Source organism: Onychostoma macrolepis, chromosome 18 (genome assembly GCF_012432095.1).
Source record: "Onychostoma macrolepis isolate SWU-2019 chromosome 18, ASM1243209v1, whole genome shotgun sequence".
In the NCBI taxonomy this organism is placed as follows: Eukaryota; Metazoa; Chordata; class Actinopteri; order Cypriniformes; family Cyprinidae; genus Onychostoma; species Onychostoma macrolepis.
This window is the reverse complement of record NC_081172.1, coordinates 20,296,457-20,311,040: the sequence shown is the minus strand read 5'-3', so window position 1 is coordinate 20,311,040 and position 14,584 is coordinate 20,296,457. Positions and strand designations below refer to the sequence as shown.

The following is a 14,584-nucleotide window of genomic DNA, read 5'->3' as shown; positions in this document are numbered from 1 at the left end:
AATATGTAATGATATGAAAACAATGAGAATGTGGTATTGAAAGAGAGAGATACCAAACAGAACCTCCTGTTTGGAGGCTTTTATCTCACTCTCTCTGACATATCTCTGCAATCATGTGACAGTATTTTTCCACATAAAAGAGCTGACTGTGGACAGAAGCAAACCCAGAGGTATAAAGAGAAGTTCATTTCACATCCGTTCAGGAGAGGAGAGCATCTGCTAAGCAGTCCTATTAGCACACATTTCATGCCAACATGTTACAGGAGACTCACCATCTGTCCCTGATTCAGCCAAGTCACATGGACACACACTCACATACACACCAAAAAAAACAGCTAGGCATACGGTGAAAGCACTCACATCCTCTTTCATCACGAGGTGTCTGATCAATGCTACGATAAGCTCCAGATTGATCTTGTCATCATCATCCATCATCTCCAGCGCATCAATGGTGCTGTCTGAATACCTGCCAATCATACAGCAGAGAAGTCACGCTACATCACATCTCGGTGACTCAACAAGCACTGGTAAATATTTGCTTTTAGAATTCACCTTTATAAGCTCCAAGACAAACATCAACAACATGATATAACTGCAGCCCCACCAATAACTTTATTTTTAAAATGCACAAAATAAATTTGTCATAGTGGCTGACGAGCAGGTTTGTAAATGTAATGCCTTACCATAGGGTAATTCGTCAAAAAGTTCATTAACTTTAATGTGGTTGCTGTCGTTCAATATGGGAATAGATTTAGTACAGCCTGTTTAGAACAGAACACCGTGAGATTGTTTATCAGAAAAGACTGACCGATCTCGGAGCGTACGGGCGAAGCAGGGCCAGCTCTCGCGGTATTCGGCCTCCTTCTGTTCTTTCTCTGGCCGTACATTCTGGCCGTGCATAAATCCTCTCCTATAGCGAGGTCTGCGGTTCTGATGTTGTGGCTTGAACCTAACAACCAAAGTTAGGTACTCCAATTAGATACTCCTACTCCTAAGTTCAGTCAGTCAAGCTCACTATTGCATCTACTGCAGTCACTGAGCTACATGATGGGAAAATCTAAAACGGAGATAACACCAAGTCATCCCAAAAATGTCAATCCAAACAGTCATAGATAGTACAAAATGATAAACTGTATGGAAAAGAGCTGCTTGAATACGGAATTTTATTTTCATTCATTTTTTAATTTGCATGTTAACTGTATTCCTGTGATGAATTAGATTAATTTTCAGTAGCCATTATATCAGTGGCAGATGTTCTTTCAGAAATCATTCTATTATGCTGATTTGGTCCTCAAGAAACACATTATTATTACTGATTTTTTAAGGACTCTTTGATAAATAAAACATTTAAATAGAAATAGAAATCTTTTAGTCAACTGAATGCATCCTTGCTGCATAAATGTATTCATTGCTCGCTTCTTACTGAGCCCACATTTTAGAACGACACTTTTGTAAATATTCCATAAAACTGTAAATGAGCTCACCTAAGCAATTCCACCACATCCTCCAGCAAGTACTCTTTCACTGGGTATGTGTATCCAGGAATATGGATCATGGAACAATTATCTGTGAGAGTAAGAATCGGTCACATGCATGTTTCTTCTTGCTTGGTTGGATTTCCATCATTCATAATATGACTTTCCCCTTGAATGCTAAAGCTATTATCCCGGTCATTACACTACACTAGGCATATCATGTTCCTTTGAAGAGTACAGAGAGATTTATTAGGCTATTATATATTATACATATTATATTATAAACAGAGTTAAACAAATGCTGCAAAACAGCAAATCAATCAATCATATAGCATTTAGCCATCTTAATTATTTGAAGACAATATGTTATTTCTCTTACTGAAATATTTGCTGAATTTCTCAGCGTTAAGCGTGGCACTCATGAGGACTACTTTTAGGTCCTCTCGAGCGGTTAACAGGTCATTCACGATGGTGAGAAGAACATCAGACTGAAGACTCCTCTCATGAATTTCATCCAGGATCAGATGACTTATGCTTGAAAGATATCTGAGGGAAAGAAAAAAAAAAAAAGAAAAAAAAAGAAGAGAGAACTAGAGTAAAGGACAGACTTTCCATATTTGTGAATGGGTGAGAAGAAATAACTAGAGCAAAAATGAGAAAGATTCCTGAAGCCCTGATGATCTGAAGCTACCTACTCATAACTGACAACTATGATATTTCTTGAAGGCCACACATGGTTAAAGACTTTATGGATATTGCAAGAATCTAAAATAATATTCATATCAGTTACTAGGTCAAGCTTCTGTCTGCACAGGGCAATTTGAGAGTCGCATCTGTTAGTAAACACTGTTGTCAATCCCAAACACTGACTCTGTAAGCGTACCCTAAGTGACAGCATTCAGATCTCTAACAGGCTTTTATCTGGGACTTCTGTGTGTATGAATATGTCAGCAGTAAAACAGAAGGGATCAGAGAAAAAAAAAAACGACAGTGCATAATGTGTTTTCTATGTGGGTTGCAGTAAAAGCTGTCTGAGTGGATGAGTCAAGCTAAGAGGCATGGTGAACGTTACTGTAGGCATCTCCCCTCTGCAGCTGCTGAAGCAGAGATGATTAGAGTGAGTCAGTCAGTCATATTGAATGTATGTGCAATTATATGTTTAACATTGCTTTGAGTATGTATAAGTGCATGCTGCACCCTGCACACCGGCTGTGTACTGATTAAACACCGGCTCCTCTCACGGGGTAAAGAAAAGTCAAAGCAGACAGATAAGAGGACGGGGGGAGCGGGTAATGAAACAGCAGAGTGGAGTGGAGAAAAAGAGTTGTAGAACACTTACGGATCTGAGCGGAGCCACTGAAGAATAATGCCTGTAGTACAATACAACACTGAGCCTTGTTTCCGTGGTAACCGACTGGAAAGCAGTGCCAGAGCATGAGGGGGGAGAAGAGGAGGATTAAAATAGGAAAAGTCAGAGTAAAAATGAAATTCATTTAAATAAAGATAAATCAATGCATGAATAGATAAATATATGAATGAATTAAATTAATGAAAATAAATAAATGAAATGCTTTCAATAAAAAAGAAATGGTAAATGTGTCATATGAAACATTTGTGATACATTAATAGTGCTTTTGTGTACTTTTTAAATCTACGTTGTTGTAGCTGCATGGAAAAGTCTAGCACATTCTTCAATATTTTTCCTTGTGTTGCATGGAACACACAACATTTGAAAGTCATATTAGTAATCTGAAATGAAACAATGGTGAACAAAAGATGATTGAATTTTTCTTGAGGTGAACTACCCCTTTACTACTACACAGAGCGAACAAGACTTGTTATTCTGTCATTGAGGAGGAAAAATCAGCTTAACAATGAGGTTTGTGTCTGTAATTCAAATGAATTTTCTATTTTACATAACACATAACTCATAAGCAATTCATAAGCATTCAGAAGACTATGCTAAACCTCCTCACCTGCTACCACACACTGTTAGACACACAGACACTGAGTTTAGGGAAATAGGGAAAGGTGTCTGTGAGCTCCAAAAGCTTTAGATTGATGTATAAATGAGGAAGAGAGGACCAAAAAAAAAACAAGAAAAAGTAAGAGTTCCTGCACATATTAACCTCTCATGGCTTACAGAGGCCATTCACATCTGTACTTCTCTTCACCTCTCTCCTCCTCCATTTCTTTCTCCCACCCTCTGCCCTTCCACCTTATTCTCTCAGATCCAGTACTCCACACTTCCTCACCACAGCAAGACAAGTTTAGAAACCTATTTCTTTTCTCCCCATCCACACCTTTTCACATTATCACTCCATCTCTTTCGGCACAGCAGAAGCAACCGATTCCCCACTGACTCACTCAGTGTACCCACCCTTCTCCCTACTTCCGTTTTCTCATCTCTTGAAGGATGCCATGTGTGTGACCTGTGTGAACTTTGAAGCTGATAACCAATCATCCAATTAGAAGTAGATAAAAAAAAAATAGCATTAAAACATTACATAAAACTTTAAGTACTACCATAATATACTGCTTAAGTCCCCGAACAGATGCACTGTTGCATAGAAATGTGCACTACTTAAATTTAATGCCAGATCTGTCTGGAAACGTATGCCCTTCTCTAAAGACATCTGCCGCTATCAAGAGCAACCCCAAAAGAAAAAACACAAAACAAATGAGAATCTATAGTCAAGAGAGAATGAGAATAAAGGAGATTTACAAAAAACATCCAGATGCATTGTCATGGCCAAAAGTATTGGCACCCTTGGTATATATGATCAAAGAAGGCTCTGAAAATAAACCTGAATTATTAATCCTTTTGACCTTTTATTTAAAAAATAAATAAAAACATTCACAAAATCTAACCTTTCATTGAACTAAAACAATTGAAAATCTCATTATGAAATTAATGTTTTACTTAAATACACGGTGGACACAATTATCGGTACCCCTAGAAATTCTTATAAGTAAAATATCTCTGAAGTATATTCCCATTCATATTTACAATTTTGAGCACACCAGCGTGATTATGAGCATGAAATTATCCAGCCATGGCATCCTGTTTCACAGTAACATAAATAGGAGGGAAAACAAAGGCCAAATTCCCTTATTCATCCATCACAATGGGTTAACCCAAAGAATATATTTCTGATGTGCAGCAAAAGATAATTGAGCTTCACAAATTAGTGAAGTGGCTTTAAGAAAAGAGCTAGAGCAGTGAAAATTCCCATTTCCACCATCAGAGCAATAATCAAGAATTTCCAATCAACATAAAATGTTACGAAACTGCCTGGAAGAGGACGTGTGTCTATATCGTCCTAATGCACGGTGAGTAGGAGAGTTTGAGTAGCTAACGACTCTCCAAGGACCACAGCTGGAGAATTGCAGAAAATAGTTGAGTCTCGGGTTCAGAAAACCTTAAAAAAAAAAAAAAAAAATTCTACCAACTTTTTCACCACATGTTGTTCAGGAGGGTTTCAAGAAAATTTTTCCTAGCTCATCCAAAGACAAACTCCAGCATATTCAGTTATCAGATACGACTGGAACTTCAAATGGGATTGGCTTCTATGGTCAGATGAAACTAAAAAAATGAGCTTTTTAGCAGCAAACACTCAAGATGGGTTTGGTGCACACAGGAATAAAAAAAGTACCCCATGTGTACAATGAAATATACTGCTGTATTTTTGAAGTTGTGGGCTTATATTTCTGCTGGAGGTCCTGGACATCTTGTTTAGACACATGGTATCATGGATTCTATCAAATACCGACAGATAAAAAAATCAATAAGTGACTGACTCTGTTAGAAATCTTATAATGGGCCATGTTTGGATCTTCCAACCGTACAATAATTCAAACACAAACCTCAAAAACAACACAAAAATGGGTCACTGAGCACAAAACCAAGCTTCTGCTATGGCCATTCCAGTCCTCTGACCTGAACCCTATAGAAAATGAGTGGTGAACTGAAGAGAAGAAGCACCGACATGGGAATCTAAAGGGTCTGGAGTGATTCTGGATGAAGGAATTGTCTCTGATCTCTTGTCAGGTGTTCTCTAACCTCATCAGGCATTATAGGAGAAAATTTAGAGCTGTTAAACTTGCAAACGGAGGTTTCAAAAAGTATTGAATAAAAGGGTACAGTTAAATTGTGGCCAATGTGTATTAGAGAAAAACATTTATTTCATAATGATATTTCCACCCATTTAAAATTCTTATTCTCCAATGAAATGTTAGATGTGTGATTTTTTTTTTTTAAATAAAAGATTAACAATGCAGATTAATTTTCACAGCCTTCTTTGATCATATTTACTAAGGGTGCCAATACGTTTGGTCATGACTGTGTGTATGTATGTATGTATGTATGTATATATATATATTTTATTTTATTTTTTTCTTCATGAAAAATCTATACAGCTTTGCATCAAACAAACACTGTTAAACTTCAGTGATTACCATATTTGATGTGCTAATTAAATGTGTGTTTATCCATGGATATACGTAAATGCAAAGTCTAAATTAAATTGCTCAGTTAAACTGCACAGTTTGTATTGATTATGTTTACATTTTTGGTGAAATTGACTTTCAATGGAAGGACAACATGAGGGTAAGTTAATGATGACAATTTCCATTTTAAATTTTTTTTTCTCTTCAGCAATTGTAATGCTTGCCCGGATGTCACTAATAATAAGACAAGCTAGAAATGGGGGGAAAAAAGAACAGAGAAGAAGAGTTGTGAGATGTTTGGCAGCAAGCTCTAATCAGTCTTCTCTTTTCCCCTTCAGAAGAGGCAATTATCTGCTCTTGGACACAACATGTTCCAGTGACCTTGCTGCTTAATCCATTTTTCAGTCTTGCTCGAATGAAAACGCACACGCAATAATAAATAAATAAATAACTACACTAGACTAAACATATAATCCTGGTACATTTACCCTGCATCTCTCCCTTCTTGACAGGGAGATAAAAAACAACAACAACAACAACATATCTTTCAGAACTCAAAATACGATTCCCAAGCCAAAATAATTATTGAAACTAAGCTGCATAAACGTCACACTCAGAAAACAGTGACAACATAAGGATAAATACAAACTACAGCAAACATTTTCACATCAACAACACTTCATCCAGTGTTGGTGAACTTGGAAAAAAGCACTTTCAAGGAGAAAACTAGGACAGATATTATTACTTCTAAACACCAGAAGACAATGTTGTTTTTAGAGTTGGTATTTAGTCTAACAATAAGATATAAAGAAAACGCTGTATCTTGGTTGTACCTATCTGAGGAGTATCTCCAAATAGCCTTCTCAAAGTTAGAAAAGTAGATTCTTTTTAACAAGGTCCCTGATCATGTCAGCCTGATCTTAACTGTTCAAATAACACATTTTGTCAATCAATAAACAGTGTTCACAAAGAAATCTTTAAGGTACAGTAGATAAATATGAATAAATCTTTCTACCCAGATTTGAAATCGGGAGAATCACAACGTCACAGTTCTCCTCAACACACCCCTTATCAAGCAAAATCTTTCTAAACTAACCTTGAGAAACATAACATAATATAAAAACCCCAAACTGCATTTCATGGCCATCACGACCTTGTGAGCGGTATAATATTTAAGGACTTAAGGGTTTACTGCCGTTTATTCATTAGTTAATCAACCCTATCACAAAACAATTAACTTCACACTCTTTCAGTTAATAGCATGCTGGTAATCTGTTATCTATATTTTATATACAGAAAGCAATCAAAGAAGGTTCTCTTTATAATTGATGGAGATGTCAATTTATCTGCATTAGAGGTAACAGATCAATGATTTGATTTCTGCATTTTCACCAAAACTCCCCTTCTAATCAATGACACAGTCATTTACATTGAACACACTTATTTACATTGTGCTTTCACGGTGTTCATTGTGAAGTATTCATACGATTGCAGAAATCATTCTTATTCAATTCATCGAAATGCCTCAGTCTAGCCAGTCTCTGTGAGCCTGTTAGTTTCACCCCGTTTAAAACATTCTGTGCAGTCTGGAACTACATTATACTACAGCATTCCCCTACAAATCTTAATCCACAGACGAAATTTCAAATACAGCGGTTACACAACTGCTACTGTTAACTTTATTATAATTTTTTTTTTAATTAAAGTGTGGTCTTATTATTGTTAAACACCTGAAATGTTGAACCCAAAAGCGCAGCGCACACTGTGCAATTTTGGCCACGATTTGGTTGTCTGAGACAAATTTGGAAATTCTAAAAGATTCCTATAATCCTAGGCTAAAATCTGTAGTCTTTGATCGTTAGTTTGACATGTTCACCGACAGCTGATTAATGACCGTTTTGATCAAATTTTACCGCCAACGAAATTCTGGCAGTGTCAGAAGATTTGCCGCAGTCTTGCAGTGTGACGTCTCCTACGACGAACGTCAAACTGTCTTCGTTTTTTAAAGACAAGCCATGAACAGAATTAATGGTAGAGATTTTTTCTAACCACCATAAACTCTCTGCCCACAGAATTCATATTGATATGTTGCCTTTGCTATGATAAACACCGGTTGTGCCACTGTTTTCTTCTTAAATACGCCAGTATTGCCGCCATTCATATATCTATATATCTTTCAGCCCCATGTGCAATTCTTGCACGCATCCATTTTTAACTTCCATCTTGACTGTCGTACAGTCTGACATTAATGACAACTGAGATCCCACAGTGTGACATGATCATGATAGTATGATCACGATAGATCATACAGTCTGACAAGCAACAATCGTAAAGGACTATTAAAAATCACACAGTCTGCACCCGGCTTAAGGCAAACCTAGATACAGTGAGGAAAATAAGTATTTGAACACCATGCTATTTTGCAAGTTCTCCCACTTAGAAATCATGGAGGGGTCTGAAATTGTCATCGTAGGTGCATGTCCACTGTGAGAGACATAATCTAAAAAAATCCAGAAATCACAATGTATGATTTTTAACTATTTATTTGTATGATACAGCTGCAAATAAGTATTTGAACACCTGTCTATCAGCTAGAATTCTGACCCTCAAAGACCTGTTAGTCTGCCTTTAAAATGTCCACCTCCACTCCATTTATTATCCTAAATTAGATGCACCTGTTTGAGGTCGTTAGCTGCATAAAGACACCTGTCCACCCCATACAATCAGTAAGAATCCAACTACTAACATGGCCAAGACCAAAGAGCTGTCCAAAGACACTAGAGACAAAATTGTACACCTCCACAAGGCTGGAAAGGGCTACGGGGAAATTGCCAAGCAGCTTGGTGAAAAAAGGTCCACTGTTGGAGCAATCATTAGAAAATGGAAGAAGCTAAACATGACTGTCAATCTCCCTCGGACTGGGGCTCCATGCAAGATCTCACCTCGTGGGGTCTCAATGATCCTAAGAAAGGTGAGAAATCAGCCCAGAACTACACGGGAGGAGCTGGTCAATGACCTGAAAAGAGCTGGGACCACCGTTTCCAAGGTTACTGTTGGTAATACACTAAGACGTCATGGTTTGAAATCATGCATGGCACGGAAGGTTCCCCTGCTTAAACCAGCACATGTCCAAGTTTGCCAATGACCATTTGGATGATCCAGAGGAGTCATGGGAGAAAGTTATGTGGGCAGATGAGACCAAAATAGAACTTTTTGGTCATAATTCCACTAAACGTGTTTGGAGGAAGAAGAATGATGAGTACCATCCCAAGAACACCATCCCTACTGTGAAGCATGGGGTGGTAGCATCATGCTTTGGGGTGTTTTTCTGCACATGGGACAGGGCGACTTAAGGAGAGGATGACCGGGGCCATGTATTGCGAGATTTTGGGGAACAACCTCCTTCCCTCAGTTAGAGCATTGAAGATGGGTCGAGGCTGGGTCTTCCAACATGACAATGACCCGAAGCACACAGCCAGGATAACCAAGGAGTGGCTCTGTAAGAAGCATATCAAGGTTCTGGCGTGGCCTAGCCAGTCTCCAGACCTAAACCCAATAGAGAATCTTTGGAGGGAGCTCAAACTCCGTGTTTCTCAGCGACAGGCCAGAAACCTGACTGATCTAGAGAAGATCTGTGTGGAGGAGTGGGCCAAAATCCCTCCTGCAGTGTGTGCAAACCTGGTGAAAAACTACAGGAAACGTTTGACCTCTGTAATTGCAAACAAAGGCTACTGTACCAAATATTAACATTTATTTTCTCAGGTGTTCAAATACTTATTTGCAGCTGTGTCATACAAATAAATAGTTAAAAAATCATACATTGTGATTTCTGAATTTTTTTTTTTAGATTATGTCTCTCACAGTGGACATGCACCTACGATGACAATTTCAGACCCCTCCATGATTTCTAAGTGGGAGAACTTGCAAAATAGCAGGGTGTTCAAATACTTATTTTCCTCACTGTAAGAGTTTCTGAGTGTACAAAACATAAATCAGTTAGGTTTCTGGCCAGTTGAGAAAGAAAACTTTCTGAAAAGCAAAAGTATATTTAAAGGTGACATATCATGAAAATGTGACTTTTTCCATGTTTAAGTGCTACAGTATAATCGGGTCCCCAGTGCATCCATCAACCCTTTCTCTGCAAGCTAGTGAAAAAACGAGCCGCTCAGATTTTTATATTTACTGTATATGACAGATATAACTGACTGTTTTTGCAACCATGGCCGTAGCCAGGCTTTGAAAATTAGTGAGGTATGGGGTGGGTGGGGGGGTTGAATGGTGCTATAAAAACCCCTACAAATACAACTCATTATACACTATAAACACTTTAAAAGAGACAGGCATGTAGATGTTTGTGAAAGATATTTTCTGTTTTGGAGGGATGATCATTTTTAAACCATATTTATTGCATTAAAATGTATTAATACTTTACTATGGGGTGGATAATTTTATCAGTTGCTTATTATTCATGCAACAATACATATTACTGTTACAGTTTTAATTAATAATATCGCTAACCCTAAACTGCACTTCCCACTATTAACTTTCTAAAGTGTCAAATTAAGTGAAAAAGACAAATCCGAAAACGCATATAATAGCTGGATCTGGCAACACGGAGGTTGTGCCCGTGCCCTCACACACAACTCTCTCAAGACTCGTTCACTCCGCAGCATCTTGCAGTAATTATTTTCATTCCACGGATGCTAAACATCCTTGCAAACTGTCTAAAGTGAATCATACATGCAGACATTCATATGATGAGTTTTAAACAGCAAATCAGTGATTCAGAGAACAAATTTTATTTTTGAACCTGAAAAATTTACCTGAAAAAGGTGAACTTATAGCTGGCTACGGGCCTGTTTGTAAATCATCTGTGTTTTTAACATAAAATTGTGTGTATTTGACAGTTTAAGCGCAATAAGACATGAAAGAGTTTAGTTTAGCACTCACATGACAGCCACTTTCTTGCTTAGAAAACCAAACAGATGTTTTTTGGCAGAATATCTAAAGCACGAGCTGTATAGGCACTGCCCTAATCTGGGTATAGACCTAAAGGGTACGGGGAGCAGCCTTTATATAATAAATAATCTGTGGGGTATTTCGAGCTGAAACGTCCCAGACACATTCTGAGGATACCTGAGACTTATATCACATATTGTAAAAAGGGGCATAATAGGTTTGTGTTGTGAGCATTTGCAGCACCTGCTGTCAAATTGATGAAGATCCGATGATCCCTTTAAGAATGACCTGCAGGTCTGATTCACTCACCTTTGCAGACGGATCTGATACCCACAGGACTTCCCCTCTCCCACAGCCTCTGCCCGTTCTGCAGCCACCCTCTCTGCAACCTAAGCAAAGTACATACTCTTAGCCTTACATCTATAAAAAAAAATTGAAAAACAGATGCTCTACAAATTAGGAAGAGTGGGATAAACTGTGCCACTTTTTACTTTAAGTTTTCCTCTAAATCAAGGAGAAAGAAGAAAAAGAGGCCACAAGAACTTCATTTTTAAATAAATGCTGTTCTTTCGTGCATTACATTAACCAAAGAATCTAAAAAAAATAAATAAATGTATCACGATTTCCACAACAATATAAATCAGCACAACTGATTCGACATTGATTTTTCAACATTGACAATAAGAAATATTTCCAAATGAGCAGGAATAAATTACATTCTGAAATATATTTAAAACAGAAAACAGTTATTTTAAATTCTAAAAATAACTCAATATTTTATAAAACAATATTTTAACTGTATTTTTGATCAAAAATACACAGACAGCATCTTGTACTTACAGATATGGCGCTGATACGCCTTGGCTGTGTGCAAACCACCCTGCAGAGAGAGCCCATGCCCCTCTCAATGAAGTCATCAAGGATGAATTGAGTAACCTGGGTGGTCTTCCCACAGCCAGTCTCTCCACTGATTACCAGTACCTGGTTAGTACTGATTAGCCTAATCAGCTCCTACAGTAAGACAAAGACAGAAAGGGGCATTAACTAAAAACTCTTAACTTCCAACGGGTGATAGCTAACAGCTAGCTTCTTTTACACATTAAAACTGAAGACTCAAAGAGGTTAAAGCATACCATCCATACACATACAGACACTGTATACGCACAAGCAGCAATCACAAAGGGTGACATTTACCTCTCTCATCCCATAGGAAGGCAGCTTCTCTCTGAATTTCTGAAAAAGGAAATGCCACAATTAAGCTAAGTTGTAGGCAAAAGCGTTAAGGTTTAGTGAAATATTTTTCAGTCTGTCTCACCAGCATATCAAGGTATCTAGCATTATCGTTTTTCTTCTTCTGATCTTTCTTGAGCTCCTCATCCAGGGAGGGTATCCGCCCAACATCTTGGGATAAGTACTCCAGGTCAGTGTCATTAAGTTCCTCTTTCACACTTGCTCCCAACTCATCCTCATTCTCCCGTTTCTCCTCTTTCTCCTCTTTAGGCTCAATTTTTGGCACTTTTACAATGTTCTGAGGTTCTGGAGGATCATCTCCATCAAAGTAACTGGAAGGCAGACACAATTCTGTTAAGTCTGGAAAACACAATTTTATAATTCTTTGATATATCCATGATTCCCATGACTGTGAGAACTCGAATGATTATACAATATTGCATTTGCACCTGTGGCCACTGGGCTCCTCCTTCACCCTCCAGCTCTGAGATGTAGACGGGTGTGCGTCTCTGCCTGCATCTCTCTGGACAGAGTTCAGCAGCTGAGTAATGTGCTGCTCTCGTTGTTCATCCATCTGAACAACAGCCCTCTGAAATGACACACCATTCTCAGACTCTCCCATGATCTTAAAAATACTTTTGATTAATAGGCTTTTGCTTAAACACCTGAAATTAGTTTTGTAGACAAATAGGAACTGTGCTCAAGAATGAATTTCTTATACCAATGGTATAGTATACACGACCTCCTTCTGTAATGTTAATCTTATAAAGTTAAATGCTTTAATTATTGTTTTTTAAAATTATTATTATTCATAACTGTTGTGTCCATCTTATTTGCTATTAATAAACATGCATTACAAACTTATTATGCCAACCACTGACTGATGTTGCAGCTTTCTTATAGAACACGTTATCAAGTACTGTAATTCAACTAACGTTATATTGCATAAAATATAATCAATAATCTTTGCAACCGCCTCCTACTCACAGATTTCCTCTCTGCCTCAGATCTTTTGATTCCACCCCATTTGGCATACCACAGTCCTATTTCTCGACCCTTCAAATGGGGTGGATGTTTGCCTCTTCCACCACCTCCTCCTCCTCCTCCTCCTCCACCTCCACCTCGTCCCCCTCCATGTCCCTGCTCTTCCCTTGAGTCCCAGTCGGAGCTCCTCGTGTATCCTCCACCTCCGCTGGATCCAGCCGCTCCATCCCACCTGGAACCTCCATCTCCGAACCGCCGACCCCCTCCTCTCCGACCACGTCTATTACCATACCCATGATTCATGCCGCTGGACTGATGAAGCACCGGACAACGATCCCATTAACCAGAGCCGCTGTTGTAGTTCTGATGCAGGTTCAAAGATGATAAAGTGCTCAGATGCCACTGAATGTCATGTATTACTACGTTTTACATTCCAACATAACGTTATTTTCTCAAATATCTGTACTGTCGTACATACATGACGAACATGTTTTAGCCGAGGCGACTAATAATGACGTCTTGGAGTGCGATTGGTGGTGGCTGCGCATGCGCTGTAAGTTCAAATTCAATGCAACGCTGCTGTCACTTGAATTTTTTTCCTCTCCTCTCCCAATCAATTCTCTCTCAATTTTTCCTCTCCTCTCCTAATCAATTATAGATAGACTTGAGGTGTAACAAAAAATAGACGTGGGTCATTCTACAGAAACGTCCACTTTTTTTGAAATACATATTAGGGTTACAATTTTTTTATATTTTAAAATTAAACAATATGTTATTTGAACAATTACACCTTCCTGAGCCATCAATGTGGCATTATTATTATTTTTTTTTTTTTATTAATTATATAGAATTCCAAGTACCACAAAACTGCTTGTCCCTACAGCCATGTACAGCAGGAAAGTGCTTTATTTTGAGGTCAAAAACAGGATTTTCTACCATTTAAAATACAAAAGTCTATTCATAACTATCAAATATATGATATAAATGGCATAATAAAACAAAATGCCAAATAAATATTATAAAATGTATAATGAAAATAGTGGTCCCCTGGAGTTGTGTCACTGGTGTTACCGCTTAACAAAAGTCTTTTATTTTGGAATAAAAAAATCACACTGATGACATCACTCGATGTCCTCCTTCCTATTTTCTAAACATCTATGAAAAAAGGCCCAAGTTTAGTCCACTGTTTCTTTTCAGTTATGATAAATTTTCTCATTTATCTCATGATTTCATATGAAGCTTTTAGTTGATGTCACTGGTGTGACCTATTTATTGTTAGGGAAATGTAAAAAAAACTATAATACAAATGGATTAAACTACTTAATTTAGTGAGTATACCATGATTGACAACATGTGGCTTGATACCTTGCAGCAGACATTTTGTAAAATGCATTTTTCATGAAAATTGTCAATGGTGTTACTTTCCTTATGGATAACACCAGTGACGATCAGTATATCAGGTCTAATGTATGTCACTGGTGTTACTG

General features: G+C 37.8%; 1 protein-coding gene across 1 annotated transcript in view; it reads right to left on the bottom strand.

Annotated features, from left to right (window-relative positions):
• The window catches only part of dhx36 (DEAH (Asp-Glu-Ala-His) box polypeptide 36), a 33,660-nt gene extending 20,034 nt beyond the window's left edge, over positions 1–13,626 (bottom strand). The window contains exons 1-11 of the mRNA XM_058752249.1: positions 13,101–13,626; positions 12,563–12,702; positions 12,199–12,445; positions 12,078–12,116; positions 11,724–11,894; positions 11,193–11,272; positions 2,815–2,889; positions 1,855–2,021; positions 1,485–1,566; positions 809–949; positions 361–466 (exon numbers count right to left, since the gene is read on the bottom strand). Coding sequence (XP_058608232.1) covers positions 361–466; positions 809–949; positions 1,485–1,566; positions 1,855–2,021; positions 2,815–2,889; positions 11,193–11,272; positions 11,724–11,894; positions 12,078–12,116; positions 12,199–12,445; positions 12,563–12,702; positions 13,101–13,400 — 1,548 coding nt within the window. The 5' untranslated portion in view covers positions 13,401–13,626. The remainder of the gene's footprint in view (positions 1–360; positions 467–808; positions 950–1,484; positions 1,567–1,854; positions 2,022–2,814; positions 2,890–11,192; positions 11,273–11,723; positions 11,895–12,077; positions 12,117–12,198; positions 12,446–12,562; positions 12,703–13,100) is intronic.
• Positions 13,627–14,584: the final 958 nt, after the last annotated feature.